The 20,868-nt window shown below is 38.8% G+C and overlaps 1 protein-coding gene across 1 annotated transcript in view; it reads right to left on the reverse strand.

The window, feature by feature from the left end:
• LOC149138867 (uncharacterized) overlaps positions 1-20,355 on the reverse strand; it is a 300,422-nt gene extending 280,067 nt beyond the window's left edge. Inside the window, exon 1 of the mRNA XM_089448381.1 lies at positions 19,703-20,355. Within this exon, the coding sequence (XP_089304507.1) occupies positions 19,703-20,147 (445 nt within the window). The 5' untranslated portion in view covers positions 20,148-20,355. The remainder of the gene's footprint in view (positions 1-19,702) is intronic.
• Positions 20,356-20,868: the final 513 nt, after the last annotated feature.

A 20,868-nucleotide genomic window follows, 5' to 3' on the forward strand; every position in this document is an offset into this window, starting at 1 on the left:
GAGGAGGCTTTATTTGTCATAGGTTCCCCGGATTGACTCTTTTCTTTGAATTCCAGACCTCAAGACTGACATGTTTGCTTGCTTTGTTACAAGATGTTGGAGGAGTATATGACTGCCATTCTTTATCACAGGACAATGTCATGTTGTTGCTCCATGTCACTACCAAATGGTGTTGTAAATAAAGTCCCAAACTTGTTTATGTTACTGTTGCTAAGACATTTAAAAAGTGCTCAAAACCTTATCTAGTACGTTGTTACCTTAAAAAGCTGCCACAAGAAACTACACTTCCTTCCTCTCTGGTGGTCGAAACTAGTTCCTTCCTCGTAATCAAAATATATCGTTTGAATATATGAAACTGCCCAAGGATATCCGTTTGAATTCACCAGGGCCTATAATATATAGAGAGAGAGAGAGATATTCAGCTCACTACGTTTTAATTCGAACAAAGAGGGTGAAGCTTTATTCACTGTGTTCATTCCTTTTCACAGAATAAGCACACTTTTATGATCTATTGGGAGCAATTGTATTCCCTAGATGGGTTGTTTCATAGAGCATTGTCCCAATAAGAAAGAGACCAAACCTAGTAGCTCTCACTTATTCAAGATAAAGAATGAATGTCCTTAGCTCTCGACTTGAGCCCTCGACCCCGCGCTGGTGGCATTAATGAATCAATCTCCTTCCTTCCCTCGACCTACGCTCCCTTAGCCAATTGATCGAAATAAATAGAAAATGGTAGAGAAAAAAGTGCCTTACCTTACCCCATAATTAGACCAAAGGCCCGGAGGGGATCTCATGGATCGGTGGAAACTACATTATGGTATCGTCGAGATGTTAACGACTGGCTATTCAGTGGCTTCCCGGGTGAGCCAGCAACTTCCTAACGAGAAACTACACAGTGGCATTTGTATGTATTGACAGACTAGCTACTATCAAGGAAGGGCAATAACTAATAGGAAGGGCGGAAACTAAATGTCTATTCAATGGTGGCAAGATATTTGTGATTTAGAAAGACTTTTGTTTGGCAGGAGGAAGCCCGACTCATGTGAAGGCCCATTACTCATGGGAAGGCCTACGGCTCCTGACTTATGGGGTGAGATTTTCCCAACAGAATGCTACCTACAATGGGAATGTCTATTCAAAGGAAGGGCGGGAACTAATGGTGAGCTTTCCCAACAGAGTGCTACCCATTCATTGTAACAGAAGGTTGGGGGGATCTCATGACATTATGGGTGGTGAGCTTTTCCAACAAAATGCTACCTATTCAATGGTGGAAGGCCGAGGCAGGTGGAATGTCCCATCTGTAAAATGAGGGTGGGGGGGGATTAAGTTGAGTGTAGCGAGTCGCTCGACCTCAATAAACAGTTACTCTAGTGGTTGGAATTCATCATCCATTTTTAGGATAAATAACCCATATTCAAGCCAGAGAGAAATAATCCATCTCCGGTGGGTCCAAGAGAATGAATGCTTAGGTAGGTACGTCCAAAAGAATTCATCATCTCCTATATTTCTCGAACTTGAAATTGGGTAAAGATGCCATTATTTTGAATATTAACTTTCGAGTTGTATTGTTACTACGTAATAAGGTAGTGAGACCAAACCCTGATACCAAGCTTTACCCTGATCTCTTGCCCATTGAGTCAACCATCTATTTTTTATTCTATATTGCTCAGCTTGTCTGCACCCCATTGTTCAAGCCTACACCCCACGGTAACTTCCTCACCCCGTTCTCCTCCTTTTCACAATGATGTTTGATTGAACCCCTCTATCTGCCTGCCTTTTTAACGGAACATTTTCTTATCTTCATCTTCTTATAAAATCCAATACCTTCTAAGCCAATCAAATCATATGAAATGATAAGGACACAGAGAATGATAAAATTTATATAACGCCTATTCCTAAGCCATCTAGCCAAGAGTTGAAGGTAAGGTTCGAAAGTCTTGTTTGCCAAGGCAAGGAGTTTCTTAGCAAAATATTAGGGTGTGCAAACAAGCTTGGCTGCCAAAAAGAGGGTTTTAATGCGAAGACATAAGGAACTTTAGTTGCTCGACCATAAGGTGTCGTAAGGTCGCTCGACCATAAGGGAGAGAGAGAGGATGCATACGCAGGCTCGACCGTAAGGGAGAGGAATGAAAATCGCTCGACTAATAGGAGAGGAACTTTAGTTACTCGATCATAAGGTGTCGTAAGGTCGCTCGACCATAAGGGAGAGGGAGAGGATGTGCAATTTGGCTCTCAAAAAACTAAAAGGAGAGGATGCGTAAGCATGGCTCGACCACCAGGAGGGGCAAAATGAAAAATGATAAGGTTTTTTGAATTTGTCTGTCCCAACCAAATGGAGAACATGGATTCAATGCTAGCAATCTAGCAATGACGATTAGGGGCACTACTTATGTGGTGGTGCTCATAAGGATCTCACCTCAAGAGGACTGGAGGAATCATGGCTTAGCATAGAACAACAATATGTGGAATTTATCTTCATCATTATCCCTATATGAATCCCTATAAGAATGCCACTTAACACGAACTCTCTTGTTGTGAACACCCAATTGATCTACCTACCACGGGTTCATGCACCATTACCTATGAGCAAGGAATTCACGCAAAGGAATATGGAATAGCAGATTTTTGAGCTATAGGAGAATGTTTTGGGTGTCCTCCCAACCATCCAAAGGGGGAACATGGTGGACATGGATTCTGTGGACTAGAGACATGGGGTCTTCCTTTGGATCAATCCCTCTCCTGCGTATGTCCATTAGTAAGGTATGGTGCATGGGCATTGATTAGACCCATTTGGACAGGAAGGGGAACCAACAATATGACTCACTCACTATTGGTCTAACACACCTCACCTGGTCATCTCAACTGAACGGGTGGTGGAGGTTGTACTACTATGGTACTATCTACCTCTAAAGTAATAGTTTCTTTCTTCAAATCAATGACAGTGTTGTTGTAAAAAGTCCACTTGATCCCCAATAAAGCAAGATAGGGATCTCATCCACAATCTCGATGACCTCCACACATTGAACAAGAAAGTAAACCGATTTCCCCATCATTTCCTAGGATTTATTGGGAAGAATATTAAGATCGGATCCTAGGTCTAGCATCATATCCTAGAGATAATAGCCATCCACTTGTGCCTCTAGTCTGAATTCCTTCTCGGTTCTCATATTTCTCCTTAGATGCGATGACAATTCCATATATGTTGGGAGTGTTGACCACTGGAGTGGCACTTGATGATTATATGAAGACTCCATGCCCAAGGATGATCCAGAGGACACTTGTACCATCAGATATCGTCAGTCAACAGAGTTTTTTAATTCTACTTCTATCTTCTCATCATCTTTCTTGTACCCAGATTCCACACCCTACGGGGAATTGTAATAAGTGATATTAGTAATGATGAGTTTTGAGTCTGTAACAGGCCTAGGATGTTGGGACTCGATCAACAAACGAGTACACCTTGGAGTGTTTTTTTATCTGTTTAATTATCCCTTCTTTTTCAGAGGCAGATAATTTTTTAGGTTTTTTCACTCATGTTTTACCCCAAAGCCAAGGTGACAGTTTGAAGGTTGAGCCCCTGACACATCTTAGTGTCTAGAGTCAATGTATATTACCATACTAGATCACACAAAAAAATTCGTGGAATTTGGTTAGGTCTAGGTAGCCATTTTTTAATTTTTTAGATTTCCCGCAGGTCAAAAATTGCAAATAAAATTGTATTTAAATTGTAATAAGTGTAGTCTAGAGAAGTTGTATGGGGTATGAGTAATCAAAATTACACCTCTCACCCTCAACTTTCTACTATGACACACTTTGAGGGGTTAATAATGTGTTTTGAACCCTCAAAACCCACTTTTCCTAAGTTTAGTGGGAAATCTGGCAATTAATTAAGCCAAAAATTAAATAAATGGAGAAAAATAAATATTTACACATGCTAAATGTTGTGGAAATGAGGTGGAAAATTATGGGGGAGTTAAAGTGAAGTCCCAAGGTGATGTGGACTCCTAAAATCAAGGAAATGACATGTGCTCAAATAAAATCGAATTTCTGGCATTAAATGAAAAAGTTGGTTACAAATTCGAATTAGTGAAGTTAATGCACATTTGGGAGGGTTTGGGAGAATATCTCATGGAGATTTTTGTGGGAAATTGTCCCCACATGGGTTACCACCCATATACACTTGTCATTCCACCATAAAATTCGAATTTGGCACATAAAGGAAGAAGAAAATGATGTCCACTTGCCAGAATTCGATTTTTACACATGGCATTGGAGCTCCATTCAACAAATTCGAATTTCTTTTTTGGATTGTCACCTCATGCCACTTGTTTAATCACTTTTACATTGGGATTGGCTCCAATGCCATTTGCCATTGTCATTCTTCATTGGAATTTGCTCCCAACTCTCTATATAATAGAGCCATGGGCTCTCACATTCGATAATATTGTTACTAACTATTTGCTTGCGGAAACGTCGCTGCCTTGTATACTTTCAAAAATATCAATAAAGACTTTGAGGTTTCATTCATGAGTTGTTCCTCATTTTCGAGTGTGATGAATTGTTGAGCATTGGTATAATTCTTTTTACTCATGCTTTGATCTAATTTGCTTCCATATGCTCTTGTAGATTTGTTAATGTAGAGCTATCTTGCATTAACATTTGATTTAGAAGTATGCTCTAGGTATAGAATGCTCTAGTTGGTTTTAAATAAATCTCTGGAATTTTTTATCGTTGTTTATTGCTAAATATATATGGAACTAATTCTTGATTGAAGTTTTATACAGGGAAAATCTTGTTAGGATTACAGAATCAAGCGTGAGAGGAAATCTTTGGAGAGACCAACCCACTCTTGATACATTCTTAAAGGAGCTCTCATTTTTTCTTTGAACCTTCATAGTCTTATCTTACAAAGTGGTTTTGCAGGGATTTTGGCACATAGCTTGTACACAAACCAAGAAATTCTAAATTTAGATCTCTTTAAAAAAACATTGTACTTCATTTCTTTTATTTGCTCTCTAAGAGCTTAAAGATGGCTAAGCAAAGACGAGAGTTTACTCTCACTCTTTAGCTTAGCCTTTTGTAAATTATAATTGTATATATACATTTTATCTTGTTGATTTTTCCATTAATACTCAACTTATTTTGCAGCCGTTGTTTGGATTGTTTGCTAACTCGTGTGGCAGATTTTGAAGAGCAACTTCCCGCAACATCTAACAAGTGTTTGCAGGACCTTTGGCAAGTGTTGGGGGTTCGATTTCCAAGGATGTCATGAACCATTTTGATGCTTATTTTGGCCAAGTCGAGTTCACTAGAGAGCTGCCCATTTTCCTCTTTAAGCCGTGGGCATTTGGAGGAAACTCACACCTTGTTTCCCTTGCATAAGTTTTGTGAAATCTTGTCACTACTTTCTCAAGAAAGGAGGTCTAGTGTCCAAGTTTCAAGAAATTATTGTGAGGACTCTCCTTGAAGTATAGTTGAGAATTTTGAAGGGCCCTCTTCTCATTGTAATATTAATAAAAGATCTAACTTGTTTGTGGGAGCTTGGGATTTCTCCCATGGTATCCTATCTCCCCACTTACAGGGAGGCTTCTCTTGGGTGGATTGACATTTGCATGGTTTAAGATTTCATACTTCATTCACTTACACGCATGCTTTAATTGGGAATTAAAACAACCTCACTGTCACATTTCATTAAGTTAAAGTTTGTTACAATTTTATTTGAGCTTTGCATTTTCTTTCTCATTGTTGCTTGGAGCTACAAGCTTACACTTTATTTTGGGCAATTCATCATTTACATACAAGCATTTTATATTCTTAGCAAACTTTGATTCGTTTCCATCTACCTCCGTAAATTGTTTCATGAGCACTTGAATACATGCTTCGATTTTATGCTACATTGTTATCTTTAATATTGGAGCAATTTATTGTCATTGTCTATTTGAAACAAATTTAACTTTCAAGCAAATTATTTGTATCATTTTAATTCATTGATGAAACACATGTAACACTTGTAAGCTAATTTTATTCCTCCAATTGCAGTTATAGTTGCAACTTATGTTGAACACTATTTCATTTTCAAGCATTGCAAATCAATCTCTTTGAAGCGTTTGCATGTATCATTATTTTAATTTAGGGAATTAACACAATTTGGATTTCATCTAGGCATTTTAGTGTAGGAAGGCCCCAACCTCATTAAAATTTTACCTCCAACATAAGTTGGTTGAAGTAGACATCTTAGGGATCCTTTACTCCTCTATTGACTCCTCACTGTGAGATCCATATCATTGGACGAGGGTGAGGTCTGAGGATTGAAGAGTTAAATTGTAATCTTGTTGTAGAGCTAATTAACAAAATTAACCAAGAGCACTTTCCATTACATTTACTTTACTTGTCTCTTGATGGTTTGAGTTTTCATATCAAAGTCTATTCCAAAAGCAAGTACTGTAATCATTTCAAACAAATGTTTTCTTTTCATGTTTCAAGTCTAATTGCATATTGATGTCTTGGTTTAGCACTTCCTTTTTTTTACATTTCCAAGTTAATTACTGTTATGAAACCAGCTCAAGAAAAGATAGAAAAGAAAGATCAACGCCTTAGAATTCAGCCTCTTCGAGGGGGCAACCTCCTTTACATTACATAAATGAACAATTCTTGGATGATACAAATGACAAAACCTCCTTTCTATATATAGGAGTCTAAGGAGTCACAATATAATCCAGCCGACCTAACAATAATAATATAAAGCCACAAAAATAACAATAGAGGGATTCTATGGGGCACAGAAATAACAATATGGGGGTAATAGGGGCACAACAATATAAATAAGGGGTATAACTACAATAGTAATGGGGTAATCACTAGTATTATAGGGACCCAACATGCCCCTCTCCTTCAAAAAAGTGTTGTCCTCAATGCTTGAGCAGTTCTGGATACTTCTGCATAAAATTCTCATCCTCCCATGTGGAATCTTCAGCGGATAAGTTCTTCCACTTGATAAGATACTCTGAAATTGATCGATTTCGTAGCTGTCGAGTTCTTGTTTCTGTGACTGCTTCTGGTTCCAATATAATTTTTCCTTCCTCGTCAAGTTCTGGCAATATTGTTTGAACTGGGAGCTTGTCGCCTATAACCTTCTTTAAACATGAAACATGGAAAACTGGGTGCAATCGAGAAGCTGCAGGAAGCTCCAATTTGTATGCCATAGTACCAATCTTTTCCAACACCTTGTACGGACCATAATACTTTGGTGATAATTTATTATCCTTCTTAGCTTGCTTTAGGGACATTTGCTTATATGGTTGTAGCCGTAGGAATACCCAATCACCTACATCAAAACTTCTTTCACTGCGATGTTGATCTGCCTGTTGTTTCATTCTATTTTGTGCCAACACGAGGTTATCCTTTAAGAGTTGGAGGACTTGTTGTTGATGTTCGATGTGATGTTCCACTGCCTGAACCTTAGAATTTTCTCTTAAATATGATGTGATTGATGGTGGTTGATACCCATAAAGTGCCATAAATGGGGTCATTTTTGTTGCTGTATGGAAGGAAGTGTTATACCACCATTCAGCCAGAGGCAACCATTTGACCCATTGTGTCTGTTTATCAGATACAAAGCAACGAAGATATCCTTCCAAACATTTGTTTACTATCTCAGTTTGCCCATCAGATTGAGGATGATAAGATGAGCTATGAGCTAACTGAGTACCAAGACAAGAAAATAATTCTGTCCAAAAATTTCCAGTGAAAATGGGATCTCTGTCACTTACAATAATCTTTGGGTTTCCATGTAGCTTTTGAACTGTTTCCATAAATGCAGTAGAAACTGTACTGGCTTTAAATGGATGTGATAATGCACAAAAGTGTGCATACTTGGTAAGTCTGTCAACTACCACCATGATGACACTCTTTCCCTCAGACTTGGGTAAACCTGTGATAAAATCCATTGAAACCTCCTCCCAACGTTGGCTTGGAATGGATAAAGGTTGTAATAGACCCGGTGTCTTAATTGTTTCAACTTTATTTTTTTGGCAAACCAAACATTCCGCCACAAACTTTTGAATATCTGATTTAAGGCCATCCCAAAAAAATTCCTTCTTAACCCTGTGGTAAGTTTTTAAAAATCCTGAGTGCCCTCCTAAGGGAGAAGTGTGCAATTCCATAAGAATCTTTTGTTTTAGCTGGGAATTCTTACAGAGGTATAAGCGATCTTTGTACCATAACGAATCATTTTTCCAGCTAAATGTATCAGAAGTACTGGAATCTTGTTGTAGCTTTCGAATAAGTGCCCACACTTCTTCGTCATTCTTCCATTCCTCCTTTGCTTCGTTTATCCAATCTGGTTGGATAATAGAAATGGCACACAACAATGCTTCCACATCCTCATCCTTTCTTGAGAGTGCATCTGCCACCACATTTTGCTTCCCTTTTTTGTAGATGATTTCAAAGTCATAACCCAACATCTTTGTGACCCACTTTTGTTGCTCTTCAGAGGATAATCTTTGTTCTAAAAAGTATTTAAGGCTATCATGATCCGTTTTTACCTTGAAGTGTCTTCCCATTAGGTAGGGTCGCCATTTCTTAAGTGCATGGAGTATTGCCAACATTTCCTTCTCATAAATAGCTTTGCTTAAAAACTTTTCCTTGATTGGACGACTTTCAAAAGCAATGGGTCTTTCATCTTGCATTAGAACAACACCAATTCCATTTCCTGAAGCATCACATTCCACAATAAAGGTTTTTGTGAAGTCCGGTGTAGCTAAGACCGGTGCTTGGCACATTGCCTCTTTAAGATGTTCAAAGGCCTTTGTTGCTTCCGGAGTCCATGAAAATGAATCTTTCTTCAATAATGTTGTTAGAGGTGCTGCTATTCTCCCATAATTCTTAACAAACTTGCGATAATACCCTGTCAACCCAAGAAATCCTCGCAGATGCTTTATGGATGTGGGGATTTTCCATTCCTTAATGGTTTTAATTTTGCTAGGGTCTACAATATGACCCAATATTCCACCTCATGGACTCCAAAGAAACATTTGGATCTTTTTGCATATAATTGTTTCTCCTCCAATAGTTGTAGCACCTTGTCAACATGTTCAACATGATCCTTCCAAGACTTGCTGTAGATTAGTATATCATCAAAAAATACTAACACAAATTTTCTAAGGAATGGTTTGAAAATTGAATTCATCAAACCTTGAAATGTTGAAGGTGCATTGGTAAGGCCAAAAGGCATGACCAAAAATTCATAATGACCCTCATGAGTTCTAAATGCCGTTTTCGGAATGTCTTCAATCTTCATTCTGATTTGATGATATCCTGAACGAAGATCCAACTTGGTGAAGTAAATTGATCCATGCAATTCATCCAGTAATTCATCAATGACAGGAATGGGGAACTTATCTTTAATAGTGAGCTTGTTGAGCTCCCTATAATCTGGACACATGCGCCATGATCCCCTTCTTGTGCACCAATACTACTGGAACTGAGAAAGAACTTTGACTCGGTTGAATTATACCAGCCTCTAGCATTTCTGCAACCATACGTTCAATTTCACTTTTTTGGACATATGGATATCTGTACGGCCTGATGTTTGGAGGAACACTTCCTGGAATCAGATGAATAGCATGATCATGATCACGCATAGGTGGGAGACCTTTGGGAGTCTCAAATACCTTGGAATGATTGTCCAGGACTTTTTGGAGATCTGGAGAAATAGATGATTCCAATGTGGAAACATCTAGCGAACATAATTGTGCAATTACACCTCTTTGCTCCTTTTTTAGAAGCTTTGTCATGCCATTAGAGCTGATTATCTTTCCTGGTTTCCTGCAATACCCCTTAATTCAACTTCCTTTCCTTCCACAGAAAATTTCATGAAAAGTTCTTGAAAATTAAAAGCTATTGTACCCAAGGATTGTAGCCATTGGACTCCTAGTACAACATCAGCACCTCCCATTGGAATGGAAAGCATTGGGCTAGTCAATACATATTCTCCCATGGATAGCTTGATATTATGGCACTTTCCAGAACAATTTATTGTTCCTCCATTTGCAATCATCACTTGACACTCTGGTGCTGGATATAGGAAGCAATTCAATTCTTTTGCTACCCTACAATGAATAAAATTGTGGGTGCTTCCTGAATCAATCAACACTATTACCTTTTTCTTCTTGATTTGTCCTTCTATCTTGATGGTTTGAGGAGTGGTAATTCCCGCCAATGCATTACAAGATATGGTCGGATTTATTTGTTCTTCATCTAGGCTTTGTTCCTGGAATATATCCTCTTCTTTTGACCTTTCTTGCTCCTTTTCTTCTTCCTCTTCACAATCTATGTAGAATAATTTCTTCTCAGCACACTTATGACCTTTTGTGTATTTGCTATCACAATTGTAACAAAGCCCTTTTGCTCTTTTTTCTTCCAATTGTTGTGGTGTCAACCTTGTAGGTTGTGGAAGACTATGGGCAACAACACTTCCGTCTTTATAGTTGTGAATGGTATGCTTCCTAGTTGCCATAATTTTGCTTTCCATTTTTCTTGCTAACCTGAATGCCTTCTCTAATGAATCAGGTTCCCAAAGGCGCACATCATGTTGGATATTATCCTTTAAAGACCCTATGAACACATCAATCCTATGCTCCTCTGGAATATCTTTTACCCTTATGTTCAATTTTTGGAACTCCTCAATGTGCTCCATTATTGAACCCTTTTGTTTGAGACTTATCAATTGGCTAAAAAAAGTGTTGCTTTTTGTATCCTCATAATGTGCTATCAATTCTTCCGTAAAAATTGCCCAAGTGATAAATTGTTTACGAGAACAAAGCCATTGATACCATACAAACTGATTTGGTTCCAAATATAAAGTTGCCATACGTACCTTTTGTGTGTTTTGCACATTATTGAGATCGAAGAATTGCTCCATCTGTAATATCCATGTGGCGGGATCCTTGCCATCAAACTTCCTCATATCGATTTTTGGAATGTGGTGATTCTTCGATCCAACATTAGCATCTATGGAATCATGATTAACATTTCTTTTGTTCTCATCATGAGTTTCCTTTACTACCTTTTCACCATTAGTAAGTATTTCTTGTAGAAAATTAGTCAAATCTGTCTTCAAATCTGCCATGCCTGTCTTCAAATTTGTGTTCAAATCTATCTTCAAATTGTCCATCTTAGCTTCCACGCCATTTATCTTAGCTTCCACGCCATTTATCTTAGCATCTGTTAACTTTTGTGAGTGTGACATTTGTTGCACTTGTTCTTGTAATTTTGATATATCATGTAGCATTTCTTCCTCTTCTTCATGAGTCATGCTAGAGCTTTCAGGTTCCTTACTAGGTGTTTGCATTTTCTTTCCTCGGGGCATCAGTTACCGATAATAATGCTCTACTATGCCCTTTGAATTCCTTCAAAATAAATTTTCAAACCAAGCTTAGGCAAAAATTTAAAAAAAATCTACACACCTTTTTTCACTTTGTAGGAGCTCGATATTGCCTCTGATGTATCTCTGTACTTTCCAATCATCTAGTTCTGAACTTGTGACTTGTAGTAGCTCTCTGTGTCCTCTTTCCAATGCCACAAGTCTGACCCAAATTGGATTCTCCAAGGAAGAGTTATGCGAAATCTCCCACAGTGACTTGATTATAGACTAGTTCAGTAGAGCTAACTTGTACGACGTGCCACGAGTCACTGTTTCGACCTTTGGATCTGAAAGACACCCACAAGAAACTACAGTCCGTCCTCTTTCTGTACCTTCTTTCGAAACTTCAATCTGATCCCCAGAGAGAAAGTTATGACGATTTTCCCCAGGTCACCTGTTTTGAATGTAATTCAGGAGTCTGCAAAAAGACCAACTTCCTCAGATCATATCTCCGCAAATATCGCGCGAAAAGCTCTGAAATTCGGACCCAAGGTTCAGCGCGATTTCTTCTCAAATGGGTTTTTTTTGCGACTTCTGAAACGTCACAGAAAAAAAGTTATAGCGAAAATGCCACGATGACCTGTTTGGAGCAGCGAAACCCTAGAATCCAAAGCTCTGATACCAAATGTTATGAAACCAGCTCAAGAAAAGATAGAAAAGAAAGATCAACGCCTTAGAATTCAGCCTCTTCGAGGGGGCAACCTCCTTTACATTACATAAATGAACAATTCTTGGATGATACAAATGACAAAACCTCCTTTCTATATATAGGAGTCTAAGGAGTCACAATATAATCCAGCCGACCTAACAATAATAATATAAAGCCACAAAAATAACAATAGAGGGATTCTATGGGGCACAGAAATAACAATATGGGGGTAATAGGGGCACAACAATATAAATAAGGGGTATAACTACAATAATAATGGGGTAATCACTAGTATTATAGGGACCCAACAATTACTAATTTTTGGGTTTTGGCAAGATATGTTTCACATGCTTTGATTTATAAAGTTGATTATCTAAAAAATATTTTGTATTTTACATATCTTGTGCTAACAATTCTTATTTACATTTCAAGGTTACTTTGTGTTCCCTTTTAAGAGCATTGCATTTTACTTTGAGCAAATATATCTTTAAATTGTTGAGCAAATTCCTTATAAGGCACTAGTTTTATGGTTTTTAATCATATTAGATTGGCATTGTTATTTCAAGTTGCTCACTTCATATTTGCCCATAAATCCTTAAAAGTAATCCATTTTCACTATAACACTCTCCTAGAAACTCACATCTTTTAACTTAACTTTTCATTAGGGACCACCCCCCTTAGCTAACCTAGGAGATAGCTCAAACGGAGAGAGTCGGGATTAGTGTGATAGCCCCTTCTCTGAGTTTCCTGCCACCAACCACACCTTGTGGGGTTGAAGGCTTTTCTCACTGAAGTGTAGGTAGGTGTAGGCGACAGGGTCAACAGGGGGAATCTAGAAAAATAAGATGGTGAGAGTATAAGTGCTTTCCTATTCCAAACCTTACTATTCAAATCATACAACCTTCCTTTTTGTGCTTCCCTTCAGTCGGGTATAAGTACCTATATGTCCGTATTTCTTAATCAGTCTATAAGTCTTTCTTTCCTACCTCTAGAACTTGGATAGAAGTATACTATACTCTATTTCCATGCTCTTAGTAGTTATTACCCTCTCTAGTTAGGTCGATATCTACTCCAATAGCTTTCTTAGTACGGTCAATATATATAAGTATACCAGACTAGTTAGTCCAGTCCCTCTCTTAGTCCAGTCAAATAGTTTGTCTTAGTCCCTACCTCCTTGTCGTCTAACCTTTTGTCGTCCAGCTCTATAAGGACAAAACAACCTCTCTCTCTTAGTTTAATACTAGTACAGTAGAAGAGTCAGTCTTGTCCTATCTAAGCTAGTATGGTCTAGAACTAAGTCACAAGACACATGCTCCAGGGTCTCGTATCCCGTATTTCACGTCCCAGACATGAAAAACAGACTACAACATGTCGAAAACAATTTTTAACGTGTCCTTACAAACGTAAAAGGTATTCCATCGTTTTCATCGTGTCCTCTGAATGGAAAACGCATTTTCAAGGTCCAAAAAAAGTTGCCGTAACATATTGCCCGAGCTGAATACGTGTCCCACGAAATAATTAATTTTAAAGCCCACGCGATTGATTTTTCAGGGTTCTTTTGGTCTTTTCCTCCACTGCGGTCACTGTCCGTCGCTGTATAATCTTCGTGGAGCCGAGTCGCTGCATTTGGTCACTGGAAAGTTTGGGAATTGCCGCTAGAAAGTTTGGCATTACCATTTGCGTGGTGCAGCAATGCTACCAGGTCTGAGGTTCAGCTAAGTCATATTCGTTGCAGGCTGCAGCGTTTGCTGAGGGATCTTTGTTATAGTTCCTTTAGTGCAGTGATATAAACCGAAAATTCCTTCTAAAAACCTCATCTCGCTTCTAAGTCAAACAGTTTATGGATGAACTGTTGTAGGTGTGTCTCTTTTTTTCAATCTGTTGCAAATGACCATAACAGTGAATAACATAAACCAATGAATGCTAGTAAGTGTTGAAGCCTGAAGGTGCCTTTTTGAAAGTTTAGTGCCAATTAAACATATACAATGAAGAATACGTGCCCAAGAAACATTAAATTGCTGAAGTTTAAACTGATATATTTATATATAAAACCCAGAATGATATTTATAGCTGATACCAAAGAGAGTAGCAATAAATTTGAACATAAACAGCCATTACATTGACAATATTACAATGAACGATATAAGAGGAACTCGGTTCTTATCTTCACTGATATCATATATGTAATACTGATCTAGACACTTATATCATTGTCCAAACAGATAAACAGTAAAAATGATTTATGCAGTAGTTCCTTTACAGGATCAGTCCCCAAATGCAAGTTCCAGAAGCTTTAGATTTCAGGGAAGTCATTTATTGTTCAATACTTCAAATTTCACTGTGTAACAAGTTCGATGTATTAATCATTATTGTGCAGCTAGTTCATCAATATATAAATTTATAATCATTCCTCCAAAGTAGTTTCACATAGGTCAATGAAACCCTAGTGCTAGCAAACTTGTTTGCAAGTCTGAAGGCAACCATAGTTAAAACTTAAATCGTATATAGAACACAGTTACATTTTGGAGAGGGACCAATTACATCCTAAACTGCATTTTCTAGGTGCAGTTACATACAAATCATCACAGTTCCTTCACACAAATTTTTTCACAATACCTCTGTGAAGTCACCTGTGTTGTTGTGCATATTACAAAGTTTTGTAAAGTATAATTTGTAGCACACAAGTTTTAGCAAATGTTTTTACTTTTCACCATCAAGTATTCTTAATTGTTTAATCGTTTTTTTTTGTAGGTGAAAGATTTGGAGACTGTTGCAACTGGCAACTTGCACTTGCAAGTCATTTTTATTACACCCATGGAGTGTGGACTTTATAACAACAAGAAGATTAATGGCTCAATCATCCAAGGCAGCTGGCAGAGGTCAAAGGAAAGACAAGGGTGGTGCTTTTCGTGGTCCCCCACAAGTGCTTCAAGTGAAGCTTTAGGTGCTTCTCAGTTGGCATTAACATATGATGTTGTTGTAGCAAGACAACAAGCAGAACTAAAAAAATACCCTCTATGGAAGTATGTAACCTAGAAACAAGGGCCAAAGGTTGGTGCGGAAGGGAATGTGCTTTGGTCTTGTAATTTCTGCAAGGGTGAATTTAAGAGCACTTACTTTCGAGTTAAGGGCCATTTGTTGGGCCTTCCTTGTGGAATTGGAGCATGCAAAAATATCAGTGCTAAAGAAAGAATGGATTTGGAAAGGGAGGATGCAGTTGGCTTTGGAAATGTGGTGGCAGCAAGCAGGAAAATTAGAAAAAATGAAAATCCACTTCCATTCTTGAGGAATGCTAGTAGTAGTATAAGAGGGGCTAAAATTCAGCCAACAAAAAAGAGGGCACCCCAAACTTGTGGTGGTCCACTGGACAAGATTTTTCAGCATGAGAAGCGAGATGAGGTTGATCTTACAATGGCATTCTTTTTCTATCTCAACTTCATTTCTTTTAATGTTGCACGGTCTCCTTTGTTTATTGAGATGTGTCGAGCTCTAGTTGATATGGCTCCAATTGGGTATGTGCCTCCAAGTTCAGAGAAGCTTAGAACCACATTGTTGGTTAAGGCAAGGAAGGAGGTCAATAAAATTCTACAACCTATTAAATCATCATGGATCTCATCTGGTGTCAGTATTGTTTCTGATGGACGAACAAATACAGCACGCCATCCTCTCATCGATTTCATGATATATTCTCAAAATGGACCGGGTTTCTTGAAAGCAGTTGTTGCTCTTGGACAATACAAGGATGCACAATATATGTGTGAGTTGTTTATTAAAGTTATTGAAGACGTAGACGTTGAAAGTTGTGTGCAAATCATCACAAATAATGCACCTGTTTGCAAAGTTGTTAGTTTGATTGTGGAAACTAAATATCCACAAATATTTTGGACACCATGCATTGTTCATTCTTTGAATTTAGCACTCAAATCTATTGCTTCAGATGTGACATGGATTGGCAATCTTATTGAGGATGCACGCCATATCCGAAATTTTGTACAAAACCACACCAATGCCCTCACAATATATAAAGAGTACACACCTCTATCATTGTTGAAGATTGCAAATACTCGGTTTACTTCCTCATTCATCCAGCTTAAGAGGTTGAAGGAGGTGAAGGCCGCTCTTGGGGACATTGTTATTTCAGATCTTTCGTGTTTTTGGAGAAAGACGGATTAAACTACTTCAAAAAAGGTAAAGGACACAATGTTAGATGATGGTTGGTGGGAGAGGGTGGATCTTACCATAAAGATCATGAACCCTATGATTTCTTTCTTGTGGTTTGCAGACACGGACCAGCCCATCTTAGGAGAGGTTTATGAGGGTTGGGATTCCATGATTGAGTCTGTGAATACTATTGTTATGGAGAATGATCGCCCTGGATATGAGACATCAGCAGAGAGCTTATGGTCCACCATATAGGATATTCTTATCTCTAGGTGGGATAAAAATTGCACACCATTACATTGCTTAGTTCACTCTTTGAATCACAAGTAGAGTCAAGAGTGGCTCCGTGGTGGGACCTCACACAGATATCCTCCTCACATGGATGGAGAGATTTCACAGGGGAGGAAGATAGCATTCAGAAGGATATTTTAGGATAGAGCATCTTTTCTTGAGGTGGAGGAAGGCTTTGTAGAGTTCTCCACTGGCACCAAGAGATTTGGGGGGTGTGATGTACTTGGAGATAGGGGGGTCAAAGATGCCTATGCTTGGTGGGCAACTCATGGGGCAACATGCCCTATTATACAACAATTAGCCTTGAGTGTCCTCGCTCAAATTACTTAATCTTCTTGTTGTGAGAGGAATTGGAGCACTTATTGTTATAGCTCCAAATCTCACTCTTATGGTTTGTGATGCTGCGCTCATGGCCTAGGGCAACCCCTCCTTCCAGACCTGGTCCTAAAATTTAAAAAACAGTGTTTTATTCCCTATATGCGACATTGCCCTGAGTTAAACGCGTGTACATGCGGGTCTGTGTATACCCAACCCGCGTGTATGTATTAAAACACTTAAAAAATATATATAATTCCTCATTTTCGGGCGGAGATCGTGGGTTTTACCTGCTGATCACCTGTTAGTGCCCGTGGCCCAACTGTTCCCAACCAACTCCTAACTAAAAAACTACTTTGGAGATGGTATAAAAAGACATCAAAGGGAAGGCCTAAGGGAGAGAGAAAAGAAGAGCAAGATTATTATGCTGAGATTTTCCCCATAGACCAGGTCTGAAGTCCTTGGTGCTTTCTGCACTTCCCCCATTTTGCATAGGAAACCCTTGTTTCCATGTGTATTGGTGATCATTTATCCTTTATGTCATCATTGAGTAGGACTTGGAAGGAGCTCTTGTTGGAGGCTTGAGGCTGGAACGAATCCGGGAGGAAGCTTTGCTTGGAGCCTGTTGAAGGTGTTTCAGGTGATATCTTTCCGTTATATGTACTTTATTTGCCTTTATATAAAAGAAACACGTCTTGGTTCCCGAAACAATCTTTCTTTATGCTTATGAGATTCTTGTCTTGAATTCTTATGCAAGTAGTTACTTAAAGATTTTTATAACTAACTTTATAGCATGAAGATGGTTTATATATAAGTATTGGTCCATGTACTGTTGTGTTCTTTGATTTGTTTGTTTTACAGGTCAAAGGAAGAAGAAGGGAACTCCAAGAAGGGTTTGGACCCTAAAGGCCTTCTCGAACGTAGGACCTTAGGTACGTACCCTTAACATTAGAATTTGCTTAAAGTAAAGACAATGGCTGTGTGTGTGTTTCTTTGAATAAGCAATTTTCAGTCTGGTAGAGTCTTAGCCCAAAGGACCCTAGGGGTACTTTCCCTTCAACCACTTATGGGAATCTATATAGTTTGAAAAAAAGCAAGCTTGAGCAATCCAGGGCAGAGATAATGGTGTATGTGCACACCAACCTTCGTCTTATTTACAGGCAAAGGCAGGAGTGGTTGAAGGGAAAGACAAAGATGTGGGATGTGTTTCCTAATGATATGGGCTTGGACGACGGTGTTGAGTTGGTATTAGCCAACATGGATCTTAATGACCCAGTGCTAGAGCCAGTGACTTTTGATGATGAGTCAGAGTATCTTGAGGGGTCATCCTCCACACCAACAACTGCAGCAGCAGATATTGGATTGGGCATAGAGGAGGAGCATGGAGTAGAGTCAAATGGCAGTGGCAGTGATGGTGATTAAGCAAAAGTTCAAAAAGAAGATCTGGATGACCTGGAACTACCGAATCGGTCATCAAGGCCAGGTAGGTTTGAATGCCTGAAACCTAGTTGTAGAATTGGTTTGTTCTAAACCTGAGAGTGGGTAGACGTGGATGGGACTAACCCTCTGGCTTTTTCTCTGACAATGCTAGCTAAATGGGCAATGGTTAGCTAGTTGCCTCTCTGGCTTGCTACTAGCTAGCAAGTTGGGGGGTAGTAACTGGTTGGCTTTGTCTCTGGCTTTGTTATGTGAGTTAGAGAGTTCAACCTTTTTATTCCCTCTATAGGCTTCATGAGAGGGAGAGAGAGAGGCTTCCCTACCCTACCTTCGCTTCTAAGTTGAAGGGATGAGATAGAGTCGGGTGGTTGAATCTGCACATAGTGTTGTTGTGTCAGGTTGGGTGGTTGAATCCGCACCACTTACTATTGTCGTGTCAGGTTGGGTGGGTTCATCTGTCCATGAGTCTGTCCATTGGTTGGGTGGTGGAATCTATCTGTCCTTGAGTCTGTCCCATGGAATCTGTCCTTGAGTCTGTCTGGTGGAAATTGTCCTTGACTCTGTTCTTAGGTTGGGTGGTGGAATCTGTCCGTCCATACTATTGCCATCAAGTTGGGTGGAATGTCCTTCGTCTACATCCAGTAGGTGAATTATTCCTAGAAGATCAGTGTTGATGGTTAATTCTTGCTATGCTGATTAAATGCTTTTAAGTTATGAATGAGATTTTGTATTGTATGTGTGTATAACTCTACATTGGTATCTATGATTGAGTAATTGTGTCTGCATGAGCCTGCATTATAATGAGGAAAGAATGGTAGCAAAGCTATACGATGTGGATTTCAACCTAGTTAGATGGCTGGATAAATTAGAATATGGTATCAAAGCAACAAGCTAGGTGTCAATTTGGGTTTTCCATAAGTACCCCATATCCTCAATCATTGAATCGAGTACCGGGTATGTTACAGAGTGGTATTAGAGCTACTGGTTATAGGACTGGAGCTATATGGGTTTAGATGCTATATGGTTGAACCCTTGACCTGATCTTAGATGTGTTGAACTTATGATGAACATACAAGTTGCAACCATTCAGTGTGAGATATCACCATGTGCTAGAAGCATTTCACAAGCTAGGAGAGCATCCTCTCAGCAACAGGGCAACCCCTGTAAAGTACTTGCCAATCTACATTGGGGGAGGAGTTCAGAGGAGCCTGGACTAATTAACTATATTTCTACCAATGGCGTGGGTATTTTGCCGAACGCTCTCCAGTCAAGCGAATTGGCAAGTACCCACATCCAGAAGGAGTTGATCTTGAGTTTTCGAGTTGTCTATAAAAGCAGTGAATGTCCAAAGCTCTATATTATTAGCTATCTGTTAAACAAATTTGGTTTGAAACACAATCGCTTCAATAAATAGGTCAAATTGTTACCTGAACACCTTTTAGGAAGCCTGGGAAGGAAATGTGTGAATTCCGAGGCGTTCGACGGAAGGTCTCCGTTGGAGGGTGTGGCCTTTGGCGTGGAAGTATTCAAGTAAGCTGAAATTGGAGTTTCTAACACAACAGAAGGAGAGGAAGAGGGAATGGAACCCTCGCCAAGTTGACCTTCTGTTGTAGTCGCATGCGCCCATTGTTTGTTTGTTCCGCATCTTCTGAGCGGTGTATTGTCCAGCACAAGCAGAGGAAGAGTAGACTTATTTTCTTGATGGTCGAATTTGGTGAGTTCGTTGAGCGAAGTTCCATGGTATATCTGTTTCATCTTCTTGTTGCTGCATTTAGAAGAGGAAGCAGGTATACCCCTCCAATCACATAAGAGCTCAGTGTCATCCTCCTCTTCGTCGGAGTCGATAGTCAGAGTTGCTGGCTGGTTCTTCATTTCTGTCTGTGGAACCCTGCTGAGGGTTTCAAACAGCAAGCGCCACTGCTCTCCCCTGAACTTCGAATTCAAATCAAACTAATTTCCATCCCTTGTTTTCCCTCCACGGCCCCGATTAATAATAATAATAACGTTGCATCGCATCAAATTTAGAAAAATAAAATGACAGAAGTCCACGGGTTCAAGGTGGATTCTCAAGAGAAAGTAGAGGGTGGGGATAATGGGTCAACAATTTGACTTTGTGTAAATCCAAGGTGAAGTTTTGCTTGAGCCACTTACAAATCAAATCGGTTAAAATTATTTAATTATGATTAAACATTTAGATTAAGGATTAATCTTTTTTTTAATAAGAAAAAGATTGAATTGCAAAAGGCAAAAAAGAGAATTAATAGTCCCATAAACTATTTTTAGTTTCATGGACGTTAAAATATCATTTCATTTAAATCTTGTTGTGTTTAAGTATGCAATTTACATCAATGAAAATTGTAATTTTATTAAATAATAAAAAAGATTTGTTAAAATATCATTGATTTTACGGGACCATATGTTATGATTCGAATCTGTAGGAAATACTACTTTCGACACGATTCACTCAGAATAGGCTCCAATTATTTTTAGTTTAGTTTCTATGAAGAAATGTGTATAAAGTCAACTTAGATTTATCTTAATTTTGGATCTACCAAGTGTGTGGAGAGGGATAAAACCTCTAAAAGTGCAAACA

This window comes from Pinus tabuliformis, chromosome X (genome assembly GCF_031772625.1).
Source record: "Pinus tabuliformis cultivar Carrire ecotype Pingquan chromosome X, CPIR1, whole genome shotgun sequence".
Lineage (NCBI taxonomy): Eukaryota > Viridiplantae > Streptophyta > Pinopsida > Pinales > Pinaceae > Pinus > Pinus tabuliformis.